This window comes from Semicossyphus pulcher, unplaced genomic scaffold (genome assembly GCF_022749685.1).
Source record: "Semicossyphus pulcher isolate SPU_LCO1_2020_fin unplaced genomic scaffold, fSemPul1.0.p SCAF_1, whole genome shotgun sequence".
Lineage (NCBI taxonomy): Eukaryota > Metazoa > Chordata > Actinopteri > Labriformes > Labridae > Semicossyphus > Semicossyphus pulcher.
Window position 1 is genome coordinate 18,975,340 of NW_027211603.1, and position 16,517 is coordinate 18,991,856.

Consider the following 16,517-nt stretch of genomic DNA (forward strand, 5'->3'; position numbering starts at 1 on the left):
CACCAGCGGTCAAAGTGATATTGGTTTCTTGTATTAGAGGAAAGAGGGAGATGGAGGAAGCTAGGAGTGTGCCAAACTCCTACTCCCAAGGCCTATGAAATCAGATGTCAGAACAGCTGGGCTTAAACTGTGGCAAAAGTCAGTGAAGTGTTTGGAGATCTGGAGAAAAGACTTAAACCTTTAGGCTTGAGATACCGCGCTAATAAGAGCAAGAGGAGGTCAAGCTACGGAACAATGACAGTGAAAGGCGGAAGTGACAACAAAAAAGGATATATCATTCTTTTAACAAATTTGATGTTATTGCTTTGGTCGGACAGTTTGTTCTTCTGTTTTAGCTATGGTCAGCTTTGGTCAGCTCTGGCTGTAATTGAAACCAGCAGAGGTCTGAGTAATCTGTCTGGCGACCAGAGTAAAGCCCAACTGATCTGAATAAGTTTCTGTTTATTGCCAAAATATTTCTTTCGTTTCAAGACACGAGATATTGAATCTGAAATTTCTACATAGAAGACACATTTGCCGTGACAGAGATGATCAAAATTGAGGACTTTGACCTAAATAAACAATAACCAAACCGCGGAGTGAATTCATCCAGATACAATGTCAAAATCTGTCATGCAATTGTTCGCATGTTATCCGTCTCTTCTGCAGCTGAATGGCAGGTTTTCCAGGAAAAAATAGCACACTCATTGCTCAGTCAGTCTTGATGAAATTGGCATCTCCATGCAGTAGATGTAATTTAAATATAGAACAGATTCTGTGGAGGTATTAAGTGCTCCAATGCAATCGCTATGTGTTAAAGCCGTCACAAACAGGAGGATGGATTATTATTTAGAGCCGTGCTGGCCTCCGTACGGGCTCACAGAGAGACACGACGCATGCCAGTGGCAGGGAGAGAGATGTAGAAGTTGCCGGTCTGACAGGAGAGGTGGCACCGTGGCAGCAAATTAACACCGGCCCAAATCTGGAGAATGTTTCTTGTTACGTGTGAGTTTGCTTACCACCTACCTTTTCAGGAAACCACCCATCATTTGGATGGTCTATTCTGGTCTATAAGTCGCCCGTGACTGTTGGAATAGTTAGGGAGGTAAATTTTGAGTTTTTATTTCAGTGGCCTGCAGACATAAAAGGTTTCCCATATAAGAGAGTGCCAGTGAGCTTAAGAGTGCCATGGGTCTCCTGAAAGTCCTGGTCTAACGTCAGCTAAGGCATTTCATGGGGTGTTAACAGTTTGGTAGACACTCTGGTGGTCAGCTAGAGCTCTGTTTTATGGAGTGTAAACCTTCGGTTCTGCATGCATCTTTTTTTAACCTTCCTCCCTTTGGGCACTTCTTATGTGAACGCTATTCTGTGAAGTTTTAAGAGATATACACGATATTTCAGTGTGTGCAGCAACAAAAACAATCATCCCATTCTATTATTCTTTGTTGAATGAGTGACATGTTGGTATGTGATGGAATAGACAGATGCTTGTTGGTGTTAAGATACAGTCCTGGCTCGAGGTGTTAGTGAGCCGCCCCAGGCTGCCCTCCAGCCAGCCTTCGCGTGGAACGCTATCATCACTCCAGTTCTCCACCAACCAAAATATCACTTCAGCCTTGCTACGTGTTTATTTACCTTCTCTGCTTCTTCATGGCCGGAAATGTTTACCCCTATCTTAAGGAAAATAGACACGGTTTGGGATCTGGGGACCTGATGGAGGCACCCAGGTCCTCCTTGTCCTCTTGTTCACCTCGGGATGTGGCCTGGGTCAGGGGGACATCTGTGGTCAGCATCAGGCAGAGAGAGGTGGAGGCTGAGGATAGCTACTGTCATCAAGGGGTAAATAGAAGGAAAGAGCGGCCTGATTAGTGCTAACACAGGCCCAGAGATAAAGGCCTGTGGTCTTGCTGGACCAGTAAACAACCTGTGGGGTGCTGTGAATGGCCCGGGGATCAGCCTGTGGCTAAACCTGAAGGCCTCTCTCAGCACCTGGTATTCTAAACACAAGATCAGACGCACACACTGGCATGCAAACACATGTGCACACACTTTAATGGATAGGAGGTTCTATAAAACACTTAAGCATTATTATAGGCACACCTAAGCTCACAGAAAGTAGCCGAGCAAATATGCAAAGAGCGTACACACCCAAAAATGTACACAGTCTTCTAAAGGGGAAGTTGTCACCACCGTGTTAAATGTGTGGTGACATCTTCATTGGGTTAGCAGGCGTGAGATTAATTCTTTATGACTTCTGTCATTATCGTTGAGCTAGTACAAAAACCTTTGTGATTATTTTGGCAGAGTTGTGTGGATACCGTATTCATTTCCGCCTCCAGTACTGCTTAAAATGTGGTATCAGGTGTTGGCGAGTGACATTGGGCTGATCCAAACCAATTAGCCCCCAAAAACTGATTGTTTTCAGGTACAATATTGTGTGACAATAACGCACAACCACAGAAAGATAGCAGAGAGTGTAATGTTCGTCAAGGTTTTTCCACCAGTCTATTTTTTCAATCGCACTAGTATTGGAGGGTTACTCGGTATTGGCCAATACTCAAGTCTAAGGGTTGGAATCAGGAAGGAAAAATGGTAATCATTTCTAATTTATATTTAATAATAATATTTGGACTCGTTTACAGCCTTTAAATTACGTTGCTTTGACCGTCTGTCTTCTTTCAGAATAAGCTCATTGGACTGCGTTTGTCTTTGTATTCTTATTGCTCATTCTGAGCCCAATCCAGCTTTAGGAAGCTCATCAGAGCAGGTTTGACATCAACTGCAAGCCAATCGCGCTTCTAAACAGTGCTTTTGTGCTGCACGGCCGGCATGGCAATATGATGTCAACTGGCTTAGATGGTGATACAGTCTTAATGCACTTTCTCAGCCTGACAGTCACTCCAGGAGGATAGGGTTTGATCCAAAGTGAACGGTACAGTTTCCATAGGGAGCACAGCCAGCCCTGCTTCCTTCTGGTCAGCGTAATCTTTGGTGTCTCCTCTGAGTCAGGTGTAATCCGTCACACATCGCCACATGTTTTGACACCTGTCCTGTGTGGTATAGAGGAAGTAAGCATATTACCCTGTCTACAAATCACACTCCTCTCCTTTTGGAAATACACACGCAGACAATCAAACCAATCTTAACATGAAGCAAGACAGACAGGTGGATTGTCAGAAAGGGATTAAAAAAGAGGCAGAGGGGAAGAAATGAAGGTTCCCTTACATTGTTGGCTTTTTGAAAAGAGGGTTGGATGACTGGGGAGGCGAGTGACTGTTAATGGGAAGAAATGAACGCGCCTTACTGGTGGATGTGACAGGAAGAGACTGTTCTTAACAAGGCGTCAGAGTCAGTCAGAGTTACAGATCCATCACTTCTCAGAGGCTGGGGGGAGGAGGAGCGGGGGGGAGACATTTAAGGATATTCAGAGGGGGAGAGAGTCTGTGAAGGGTAGAGAAGAAGAGGGAGAAAGAGGGATTTGACTGTGGCTGACAGCACTGCATTTAATTTGGGCTGCCAGATCCTTTTTCATTTGACTCCCTCTCAACCAGCTTAGAGGCTGCGGAGGACTTGGAGGCGAAGGTTTGCCAGGATGTCTCAGATTAGCACTGATGTGCCACGTCACACTTTAAGCCGGCCTGTAATTCATGTTCAACAGGGGGATACTCACACATTACACTGTGCTGTGCAGGACGTGATTAATTGACTCACACTCTAATATTGGGTGTAATTTGCCCATCCTCTGATGTGAAACTGACTTTATACTAGACTTACTGTATGTTGCCGTCCCAAGGATGTTATAATGGAGTCTTGGCTCAGAGCTGAGTCATTTCTGAACTGAGGATAGAAGCTCAGTGACAATTCTATAGAGTTTCATATTAATGGATTGGATTCTATAGGGCCAGATGGTTTTGCTACGTGTGAAGCACACAATTTAATTTTGTGTAGATAGGAACGGGGATAAGTTTTTCCCGGGGTCAAGGTCGTTCTTTCCTTCAAACATCTTTTCATTTAGTTGAACTTCACGCTCATATTTTGTTCTTTTTCTTCTCTTTTCCAGACGATGCTCTTCCTGGCTACCGTGGAGCAGGAGGGCCAAGAAGGGGAGGGGAGGAGAGAGTTGGCAGAAACCCTGCTGGCTGCCTTGACAGACAGACACCAGCAAAGACAGACGTGGAGAGACAGGTAACACAATGTACCACAGACTTTGTTCCTTCTACTGGTCCTTTAAAAAAAAAAAAAAAAATCTGACAGATGTGTGAGACAGGTAAGTCACTCTATGAAGCATGAATGCGGTCTTACATTCAAAATGGGAACAACGCCATACAGAAAAGTTCCACCCCAAGATATTTCTTTTTACCTCGTAGTTAAAATAACTTGTTAGATGGCGCTTTTTTAAATGTTTGTATTATTATTTAGTGATCCTCCATTAAGAAAAACAGGTCACAATTAATAATTCTACACACACACATTGAATGGCTTACTATAACAAAACACAATGAGAAGTCAGTGCCAAACCTGACAGCACATTAAGCTAGCTAAAAGCTTCATGTAACAGCTGGGACTTTTAGGCTTAATGACTGTAATTACATCATCAAGAAAAAATAATAATGAATCATCACCTGAGTCCTACTTTTGTTCATTGTTCGTTGACAGTGATTATTTTCGAAGCGCTGATGTGAATTCCAAAGATATGCGGTGGTGTACTTGGTGTTTGTTTGTGGTCCTTGGGCCCTGGCAGCTATCACAGCTATCACAACGACACGTGTGTCTTGGATAAGCCCAGTCGCTTCCTTCCTTCCAGATAAGGGCAGAGAGCGCACGGATTAGAACACTGGCCATTCATTCAGATAAAGAAGCACACACACACACACACACACACACACGTACACGGCACAGTGTTATTTTAGCTGTTCATTCTCTCAGTCACTCTCCCACTCAGCTCTATGGACACACACAAACACTGGCATGCATGCATGCAACAGATCTGCATTCACATATGTTTCTCTGCTTATTGTTAACAGATTTGACCTTAGTGTCACACACAAAGGTCACACGCACACACAATTTGGACCAGACATGATCCACAGGCAGAATCAGTGCACTCAAAATTCCTGAAAGCAACATCTTTTCTTTTGAAAGATATGTTTACTTCCTGCCCTCTTATTTCCATACTGCCCCTCTGTTTTGAGTTGTCCCCCTTAGCTGACCCCGAGCTCTGCCCCCCTCCAGATGAGTCTTGTAAACAGCCTGTTTCCACACACCTTGCTTTGCTGTGTCAACGCCCACCACCTCACAACTATGATGTAGGGCCGCTCTGATAGTGCATTCCAGCTGCAGGTGCTGAAAACTAGGAAACATCCCACCACACCCACCCCCCCAACCTAACATCAGCACTGTGCCCCCACCACCCCGGTTCCCCCACCACCCACAATGCTGCAAAGTTACCACCTTCTATCCGTGTTTAACTCTAGACTTGGCTCAGCCGCGCCCCTAACATCCTGACAACCAGTATCACAGCCCGGACAGGAAATGCTCAGTACTTGTCGGCAGGGCAGACAGACGTTTACTCTATCAGCAGTGAAAGACTGATTAGATTAGTTTTGGAGGAGGGTAAGTGACCCACACAATATGTTTGAACTCCAGCTGCTCCTGATACCTCCTCTCCCCCTTTACACACATTAAATGTCTGTCCCTAACCCCCGCCGCCCCCACTTACAAAAAAAGCCAGGGGTCATCCTGTCAAGTGGCTGTCAACAGATCTCATTTACACAAAACTAAACACATAGCTATGTGCAATGTTAAGTGGGACGCACTGGTACTGATTAGAGATTCTTGGCTGAGGGTTGCACTTCTTTGTGGAGGAAGAAAGAGTTTATGCATACTACTAAGAGACAAAGTAATTGTTTTGAATTAAAGAAAAAGTAGCTTATATTACAGAGCCAGTTCACTTCAGTCAGATGTATTCAAAGCTCCATTTATTTTCATAAAAGCACTCACTAAAATAAGACTTTTGAAATTAATTTGCTGATTCATTTTGCCCCCCTTTTTTTATTGGGCGTCCTAATTAGGTTTTCACACAATATTCAACAGGCAGGCTTTTATCATAATGCTGCCTTTTGTTTCCATGGTTTCCATTCAGCACATAATTCTTGCAAAAGAATGGAAACAAAGGAAAAAAAAGCATGATTGATGACTCTTGCTAGAGGCACATAAACATAAACAACCAGCACTGATTGATTAAGTTTCTCGCTGACTTTTGTTTCTTAAACACCAGTTAAAACAGCTCTCTGTGCGCTGAAACGTGGACCTGCTAGCTGCATTTTCCCTGCCCTCCGGGGCGTTTTTAGCACTAGCAGGAAGCAAAGAAAGAGAAATTGGACCTGGTGACCATAGGTTCTTCACAAGTGACTTATAGGCACTCAGAGTGAGTGATGCCTGGGCTCGCCCCGCTAGCAGATGCAGACCATTCATTCACTGTGTGCCAATGAAGTTATGAGAGCTTTTTTATTCTTATGAGCTTTTCTGGTAACTGGGTTTTCCAGATGCACATGGAGAATTCTTTGATAGATGCTACCCTCCGTGTCCCTTTGGTAAATGCCCCGTGAGTGTGCCCTCGAAATAGATGGATTATTATGTGGGTGGGTGACTCTACCGAAGCAGGGCAGTTGTGTATGCCACACAGGAAGTGCAGATTGAAGAGCAAGGGGCAACCTCCAGGGAACAAGCCTATTAGGATAGGAAATGGCACATCTCAGAGGCACACGAAATGTGCAGATTCAAAGCAGTTGGTACTGGAATAATAGGGTTTTGCAGTTTTATAATATTATTTATTTCCACTTACTTACAGTACTTGCTTGGTGTCATCTATCTTGACTTTCTATGATTACAGTATTTCTATCTTGGATGAGGTGACCTCAAGCTGACCTTCCAGAGCCTAGAGGTCACTGCTTCGACCAACAGAAGAAAACAAAAAAAAAAAAGCTTTGTCACAGGCGGCGAGCAAACACTGAAGGGAACAGCTGCGAGTTTTGTACTGACCATGCAAACTGCTGTAGGCTTTGTAAGGTCATTATATGATAATGAAAATCATTACAGAATTACATGGGGGTTTAGGACATGAGAGCAGCGGGGAGGGGAGGGGAGGGCCACATTGGGTTTGATAAATGGACTGTGAAGGTGCCCATCTGGCCCTCTCTATGGCTTTTTCTTCCTGCTCTTTTATCCATTCTCGTCCTTTACTACCCCTCTTTCATTCCCCTTCTCTGTTCTCCAGAAAGCCAGCGCAAAAGCAAGCAGGCCCGAGTGAAAGATTAACAGAGTGCATGCCCAACTCACCTCTGTGGAGGAGAAAGAAGAGGGGAGACAGGCGGAGGTGTTTATGACCCAAAGCAGGGTTTGCGAATGACTCGGCAAACCCTGTGCTCCCATCTCTCAGTGTGGGCCGGTAGGAGAGAGTAGGCAGCCATTGACCTTTGGCATCGGAAACAGTTGGACAGCTCAGGATATGTGAATCGCTCGAGTTTGGAGGCACTTACTTGTCCAATGTTTTAAAGGCTTGGGTGCTAATACTAGCGTGGTTTGAAATAGTCATTTGGTTTGTACACAGACCTGCTTCTCCTTAGATTCGAGATGGGAAAGAAAGATGTCAAGCACAAACAAGATGTTACTTAGATGCACCAAACTTTTTACAGGATTTAGGGTTCATACACAGTCACAAGGACGGGCCAGCAAATTATGTGCCAGTGGTAGCCAAGGATTGGATTGCATAACATATCATCACTTTCTTTGTTTGTGAATTACTTGCAGATGTCCTTAAATGATCTAATACCATTCCAGCCCCCGATTAACAAGATGAGGAGTTGACCCACACCACACATGTGAGGGTGTCACTACAATAGCTCTGCACTCAGAATCTGTGGCGTGGTACATCTGTTGCCTGTGTTTATTACTTTTCTACAACTTGTTGAGAGTTAGTGAGGTCTTTATCCCAACACAAAGGCAACATCAGCTGACACGGCAAGCAGAGCTTTAGGACAGAGAAGGAGGTCCACGTGTCCGCAGCTGCACCCATCACTCAGCCATCCAGCCTGACCTATGACCCGCAGGGCCCTCTTCCAGCCTCCACCGCCTTTATGTTTCCTGCCATTGTCACCCTTACTTGTCCTCACCTGGACAGGGCAACGCTACACAAAGGGTCCAGTCTGTCATCGAAACCAAGGGTCACTGAGGGGCAGCAGGGGCCGGAGAGCCGAGGCTGTGCCCAGCGAGGGATGACCTCCCCCAGTGATGTTAGCTACCAGTTGCACCCCTGTGGAGATGCATAGTGACAGGGAAAAGAGAGGAGAGAGACCTTCGTTGGCTGGAACTTCATTCTAGGAGTGGTGACATTTCTTTTGTGTTGTCCCTGACAGACCCCGCCTCAAATCCTGCACTGGGGAGGGACAGAGAGTTAGGAGACAATGGTAGTCCCTTGCCACAGATGGGAGTTGAAAATATCGTCAGTGCCTTGTCTACAATAAAGATAAACGGACCCCAGCCTTGTCTAATGTGGCCAATGACCTCCCTAAAGCCTTAGAAATGGAGGCACCATATTGCAGGGATTACCATCATGACATAAACATACTCTCTCTCGTCTTACATGCAATGGTTTGCAAGGCACAGGTTCCCATAGACTTCTAGAAAGCCATCGTCTGTTCAGCTGTGCTTGTTCAATTGATTTGGTTGGTTTTCTGAAATTTAATTTGCAGTGAAATCTGGCTATTTTATGGTTGGGTTTGGGAAACAGTTTGTTGGATACATCCATTAGAAGGTGACGTCGATAGTTAGGTTTACTCAGCAGTGGTGTTGGTGTTGGGGGCTGGCATCATAATCCAAGGTTCAAGTTGGCAAAGGTCGGTCTGGGCACGTTGTCAACCAGGCCTGTGTGATGTATGTTTCAACACAAGGTGACAGGTTAATCAGATCTCCCAGACAGCAGCCCCATATTTGCCTCTACATCACCCCCACAACAGCAGTCGTGTTTTGCAAGCAGAACCGACACAGCTAGCTCATTCTGTTTTCCTTGGCATGAGTTGCAAGCCAGAAGTTTTGCTGGCTGCGCCCTTGTTTCTCTTTACCTCAGGGGTTTGCTCGCTGCAGTGGTGGGCAAACACCTGTGTGTGGTGGGTGGAACTCTCATCCCACAACCATTTTCTCTATCTGTGTTGTCTGTGTGTCTTTTCCTTTGTACCACCTACTTTTGCCGTCATAGGCAATCGCTGTGTTTACTTGGTTCAGGGCACTCGAGGAGAAAACAAATAAGTACATGTCATCTGTCTCTTTCATCGGCGACCAGCCTGTAATTAGCGCAAGCGCAGTGGTTAGCCTAAGACGCTGTCGTCTAATTTGTCTGTCTTTATCTAAAACATGTCTGTGTGGTCCCTTAGACCGGTTACATGCGTGCAGCGAGTTCGCCTGTGGCCTGGGTGTTTGTGAGGTGTGTATTTGTGTGTCTGATTGTAAATTATGAATTCCTCTTTCATGCACCCGCCCCTGTTTAGCAATCAGTCAGTTATGCATGACATGTCCTGACCTCAGCAGAACCTCACAGCTGCTGTTGCCGTAGCGATCGTCCTCCCATCTTAGTTAGCTCCCAGGCTGGAGAGTACTTCAGCATATGTCTTATTCTTGAAAGAATGTACTTTGAACCAAATGACGGATGATCCTATTTCTGTGCCTCCGACTCGCTGCAGAAAGCAAGTTCTACCCGTGTAAATATCCACTTCCCTCTATCTTTTCTGGTTCTCAAACCAGTCGGTAAATTAGCCGTTCAAGTGCATGTTTTCTCTCGTTTTGTGGCTGAGCGTGGGAATGCTCACAACTGGCAAGATTCCGCATCACACTCTCTCTTTTTAATTTCTCCGCTTATCCCCGCCTTGGTCACAACTGCGTTAAATTGCTTGCAGGTTTTAATGGAAACAGTCATTTCATAATTACGCATTTCACAGAGAGATCTGGCAATGCAATGTGGCACAGAAAGGGAAAAAGAGAGAGTTAAAAGTGTCATTAAAAGTCCCACAGACATTTAAACACACTTGTTGCAGAGACACTTGCCCGTAAAATGCTGCCTTTTTTTAATATGGAAACAAGATTTGCGTTTGGAAAAGACAATGTGGTGAGCAAGGGGAGGGGTGTGTTATGGGTTTGGGCCTGTTTTACTGGTAGTTCGGAAAACCAGGACATTCTTTCTGGTCAAACCCAACATCCCAGAGAGCTGATAGAGCATGATTGGGTGAGGATGTGTGGCAGGCATGTGAAACAAACAGCATGAACGTAGCATTATGGGTCTGTGGAGGGTGTGCTCACCAAGAACACTATCATTACAGTTTATTTCATCTAAATCATGTTTGTTCTTGGTTGGATTGTAATTTTCCTTAAATCATTTAGTTTAAAATAAACTAATTTTATTTTTAGCTACTCGTTTGGAGGTGAAACTTTTCTGTGCTGATTTTATTTGATATTTTGATCACCAACCGAACATGAGGAATATATGTCGTCGTTAAACATACAGCACGTTAAACATGCATGAACACCACATACTCCATCCTCCATACCTTTTTTCTCCCCCACATGCACCACCACCACTCCACCTGGATGCCCCCCGCACACATACACACACGCACCTTTCCGCTCTACACACATCTTTCTCCCCTCCTCTGTTAATTATAACCTACACCGCTGGAACACTTCATTTCATATCAAGCATATTGTCTCTTCAAGGCTGGCAGGCAGGTCATAAATTATCCTGAAGGTGAGGATGGAAGTTGGAGGAGATAGTTATGAAAATTTCATCTGTCTGCCGTAGCGGCCGCAGCTGCTCCTGTCACCAGCCGTGTGCTGGAGGAATTACACCGGGTCAGCGTTTGTGTGTATGCGTGTGGGTGAGTCCTTTAGTGTGCGCGTATGCGTACTTACATGAACACGTGTGAACGGTTAAAGCGTGCACGTATATAAGGCACTTTGTGTATCTCCACATTTGCCCCTGCGTGCATGTGTGTGTCATTGCACCTATGTGTACGGTGGGTTGGCCAGGTAAGACCTGCCTGTCAGCGTGTGGAACATCTCTGGCGTCCCTGTCACCCGAGGGCCCCCAGCTCTGCCCCGAAGCAGGGAGACTGGGAGGGGGGGACAAGCTCACAGGGCGGTCCCCAAGCTGTCTCTGTTCATTACCGCTACAGAGACGGGACGTGGCCGGCAGGTGGCCAGACCTTTAGTCCTTACCTACTGTGATCATCTGCTGCTTCACTCTGCGTGTGTGTGTGTCTGTGTGGGTGGGTGGGTGTGTTCTGCTACTGTGTGTGAGAAAGGAGTCAGAGGAAACCCGTAAGTTATGTATCCTAGCAGGGAAGTGCATATTTTATATTTGACCTATAAATGTGCGTTTGTGTCAATCTGACAGATTATTGCATTGAAGCAATGTGCCTGTGCATGCACATCACTTTATCATTATGCTCACATATTTACAAATGTACATATTGTTTTTTTTGCATTTGGAGAAACTGCAGTGCTGCTGTGGCACTTTCTTGACAGAGTGCAGAACAGCTCTTCCTACAGACACTGCGAGTGGCAATTAGTAGGAAAAGAAAAACACAGTAAAACTCCCCCCTCGTCCCCCTCCCGTGTCAATCTGCAGTTTCCTGCAAAAATTCTATTAGGGCCAAAGTCCATAGCTGTTAATTACAATTCTAACTAGCTTGCCTCCTGACGAATGGATGGCTTCAGCAGCGATGTAGGATAAAAGGGATATCAGCGATTTCACTTCCCTGTACAAAGGCAGCCTCTGAAATGGGTCATCAATCCCATAGTGATAAATGTCTGTTGGAGTAATGACTCTCTTATCGGCGCCGGATTACTGCAGATATTTGTAATTAGTGTAGCCACACAAGTCCCCGACAGATGTTTTTGAGGCGGCACAATATTGAAGCCTTGTTTAAGTGCTAAATGGGAACTTTCAGCAAAGAATAGGGATAGTTAGAGCCATTGTATTGCTGCAGACATAGGTAAATCCTGAGAACGGTGGCTGCTGTTTTGTCAGTGGGAATGTGTGTGTGTACCACGCACACGTAGACCTACACCTCCGCTACACACAAACATACACACGCACACTTGAGCTCATGACCTAATAGCTAAATACACAGCCTGGGGTCCATCCTTCAGATATTGAGCTCAGCCGTCACATGACTGTGAGAGCCAGGGGGCTCCTCTTCTCCTCCTCCTCTTCCTCCTCCTCCTCCTCCTCCTATCCCAGCCCCAGAGGTAGCCACTGCTACGCCAGGGGGAGTGAACGATTCACTTTTAACTTCCATTTCTCCTGTTTTGGGTCGAGATTCACTAGCCGCCCTGAAGTTTTTCCCTTCTTCCTCCTCTTCGAGCTCTCATGAAATCACAATGTGATGTATTCAGCCTGAGGTGTAGCTCTATTCACAATGCAGTTTGACACTACGAAGCCCTGCTCCCCTCTGCTTTCACAGTGCATCTGTACAGACGGACTGCTGACAAGTCTGTGCCACCGATACAATTGTCCTGCCGCAATTTGACAGCTACTTTAACTAAAGGTGTTCAGTAGAGACTTAAAAAGGGAGACTTGTGTTTGATTCAGTCCTGTCTCTCTTTATAAATATGCACATATAGCTGGCACAGTTAACCTTATGTGTATAGATTTTAAATAGGTTGATAACTGTGCTCTATAGCCAAAATATACACTCATCAACCTACTGTCCGACACCCCCACAAACCTATACACACATACACAGCCTGCCCGGCGCTGACAGACGTATAAGCAGATGCAGCCAGAACTGGTAATGGCAGGTGATTATAAGTGGCACACGTGCCAAACTAATTAAACCCCTGGGTTGACAGCAGCATTTGGTAGCACTGGCATTCTGGCATGCTGGCATTAGAATAATTGTAGCAGCAGCACATTTCACCTGCGAGACTGCAGCTAACAACGTCATTTATTTTACAGCAGGCTGCGCCGGATGTTGCTACAGACGCTCAGGTTAGCTTGCTTTGGGTTTGACATGTATGGCAACCTTTGGCACAGATGGAACAAACAGCTTTTCTCTTCTGTTTAGGCCACAGTTTGATGGACAATGTTTAGCTCGGGGATATACTGTTTCAAAATTGTATGCAGTTATACAGGGGAGAAACAGGTCGTTAAGGTGTTTTGGTTGGTTTGACTTGAATTCAAACTTTAAATCAAAAGCTGGATGAGTTGGATGTAGACATTATGTGAAAATAAAGCTTGGAAGATTCTTTAAAAAAAAACTAGTTAAGAATCCCCCAAAAAATCTTCCTAAATCCAATAAATCTAGTCTAAAATATTGACTTTTATGAAGTGATTTGTAAAGGACACTGAGTCATCCAGCCCGACATCTTCAGACAGTTTGACCCAGCTCTGCATGTCCTCCAATCAGGACACACTGCAGCAGGCAGGTAGGCAGGAAGGAGACAAGGACAGGAGGACAAGCCTCACAGTTTGTTCAGTGCTCAGGTCATCACTCCTCCAGCTGGAGGGCTGGAGCTGTGAGTCTACCTCACAGAGGTCAGAGCAATGCCAAGAGGCCACAAACTGCACCAGGAGGCCCACCTGCAGACGTGCATCACCACACGTACACCTCACACACACACACATACACACACCTGGATGGTTGAGTAAGAACTCCGACATACCTTTCAGCTCTGTGGAAACTAGTCTGCCTGTAACCAACTTGACTGATTCATGTAATTGCCTTGTGCTATGCAGCAGGTGTGGCTTGGCCAGGTGCACACTGCGCGGCTTCACAAGGTGTGTGCACTTAAGGCGAGAGGTAAATCTGATACAGTATCTGTTAGTGTCGGAGTGAGTGCAAGGTATGTAAGGTCATCGCATGTTTTGTCAGATTTATGGGCTGTGGTGTCACATATCATACGCTGACATGTGATTTCCATTCATGACCTTAAACAGCCATTCTTTATTGCCATGCAGTAAATTACATTGGTGACAAATCGGAGGTTTTCAGCTCCCACACGTTTCCCCTATAGGCTGCACTGTCTTGTCCACTCGCACATAATTGCTTCCTTGTTTAACTGCAAATATATCAGTTGCCTTAACTTCACGTACACATTTCAGGTTTTATTGCACATGCACAGACTGTGTTCACTCTGGATAACTACTGTGTTAAGCTGGTTGTAGAAGTGAAAAATCAGCTCTTTGAAGGCACAAGTAAGTGGCCGATGGCAGCTGATAGCTGGGGCTTAGTGGATCCTCATTATGTGCTGTAGCAAGCTGATTAAAACATTTGATTTGTTCCCAGTGTGTGTGTGAGCGTATAGCCGAGTGCCTGTGTGTGTATGTCCTGTGCGTGTGCAAGTGTACGTGTGCGTGCGCACGTGTGAAAGAGAAGGCCTTTGGGCTGCTGCGGTGTGTTATCTGTTTTTTCAACCTTGTCATACTAATTACAGTCCATATTTACTTACATTCTCTTTTTGTTTTCTGCCCTCGATAGGCATCTGCGAGCGCCGCTGCCTGGGCTGTTCTCATTAACAAACTGATGATGTGTGATAGGTCTATCTAGTGATGATACAGGGAGCTTTTCCAAAAAAAGAGGTCATGATACAAATGTTGTCAGCTTTCTGCAACCACAAAGACTTATGTTCTTGTTATCAGTGACGCTGTGATTGCAGTTTTTTTTTTTGCCAGTGAGTGAGTGGGAAATACTCAATGTTCAAATCAGAACCAAATGAAAAAAGGCATTAACATTCATTTTTTATCAGAAGCTTATTACATTTCATTATTGCCTCGTGATAAGGTAAGTCACTGGTCCCAGACTTGAGGTATAGGGATGTGAGATGATTAACAAGAAGGAAGAAGAAAAAAGGCTTTTCGAGTTGCTGTTGACTTTTGTTTTCCTTTCAATAACTGAAAAACTAAAATCACTGAAATGAGCCAATCTGAGAATTTCATTATTGCTCTTTGCTTATGCCATTTAAATAAAGTTTCCATTGCTATATTTCTATGGGCACCAATCACTAAATTAGAGCTTTGACGCAGGTTTTTCAGACCCGCTAATAAATGTGATCTCTCTCACCTCACTGTCTTGCCAGTGTTGCTGCATCCTGTACGAAACAATGAACAAATTGGCCGTTGTATGTTGTTCTTCTGTATTTACACGACAGCGGCCGGAACTTCAGTGTGGCGTCATAGCATCGTGCCAGAAAAGGGGCGGCGTGTCGACCCGGGTTTTGTGTTCCCATCATTGGCGATCGGAGCCGAGGTGATACTACCCGGGTCTACTGCAGGGTAATTTGACCCGGGTCTGAATGCCGATTGTAACCTTTCCCACTAAGCAAAAAAAAGCCAGGCGTTAGCGGGGTTTTTGACTAGTGGGAAAGGGGCTTAAGTTACAGTATTTATGTTGACGTTTAAACACCTCAAGCAGCTAGCTGCTACACAGACTGCACTGCCACGATAATAAATATCCATAAGTCCTTTGAAATATTCAGCTTGAAAGACTCAGAACACATTTCTACTCTTATTTCTTGTTACTTGTGGGTCACTAACAGTGACCTTTGTCAAGTTACCGATCGTGTTAACTGCTCTAGTTGCTCAGCAGAAAGAAGACTGATGGACGTGACCACACCCTGACACTGTCGCTAGCTTTTTGTAAACGCTGTTTCTGATTAACCAAACTCTCTTTCGTTAACTAAACTGGTTACAGCACAATCAACATCATCATTATGCGAGTCCATGTGTGTTAAAGAGACATAGACCAATGCACAAAAGCATTAGTAAATGGTTAAACGGAACAGGAAGCTGTGTGAGGATACATGGTGGGGTGTGCGGGGTAAATCACCGACAGCTGAGTTTTATATGGGGGAGGTGGGTGGCAGGGTGATCGGGGGTGTGAATGGTTTTATACGAGTGCGAGTGACTGATTCCCAGACACAGAGCTCAGTGCATCCTGAATGGGTAAATGGCATTTATTCAGCCGGTTAGTCTGGGAAAACATATGGTGCCATTTGGAGGCCCAGACTGGTGCACGCTGTTCTCCTGTAATTAGACTGGCCCAGCAGAGCAGCTACATAACTGCTCCATGATAACAGCCCTACTGTAGCCTACAGTGCTGCTGCCACCCAGCCCTGGCTTCTGCACAGGACCAGCACACCACATTACACATCCTGTTAACACACTGTTCGACACCAGTGAACACCAGTGACACCACAGCCTTGGCAGCTGCACATGTGCACTGAGGGCCAGATTAACTGTACGTATGTGAGGGCACAAGCAAAATATGCAGCGCACCTTTCGTCCTATCTGAACTTGCAATATGCTTGAAATTTGAGTATGATTGGCCAATGCAGAATGCACATGCAATCAGCGACTGGGGCTGGCTTCTAGAAGTGAATGTGCAGCTCAGTATCGGGATGTCAGAACATAAATCAAATATATTGACGTCTGTTACGAGACTAAAAGTGTAATAATTGTCTTCCTTTCTAGAAAAGTTGAAGCATGAGTC

General features: G+C 45.2%; 1 protein-coding gene across 1 annotated transcript in view; it reads left to right on the forward strand.

Annotated features, from left to right (window-relative positions):
- Positions 1-16,517, forward strand: part of fto (FTO alpha-ketoglutarate dependent dioxygenase) — a 113,337-nt gene that overhangs the window by 46,903 nt on the left and 49,917 nt on the right. The window contains exon 8 of the mRNA XM_069662174.1: positions 4,040-4,164. Within this exon, the coding sequence (XP_069518275.1) occupies positions 4,040-4,164 (125 nt within the window). The remainder of the gene's footprint in view (positions 1-4,039; positions 4,165-16,517) is intronic.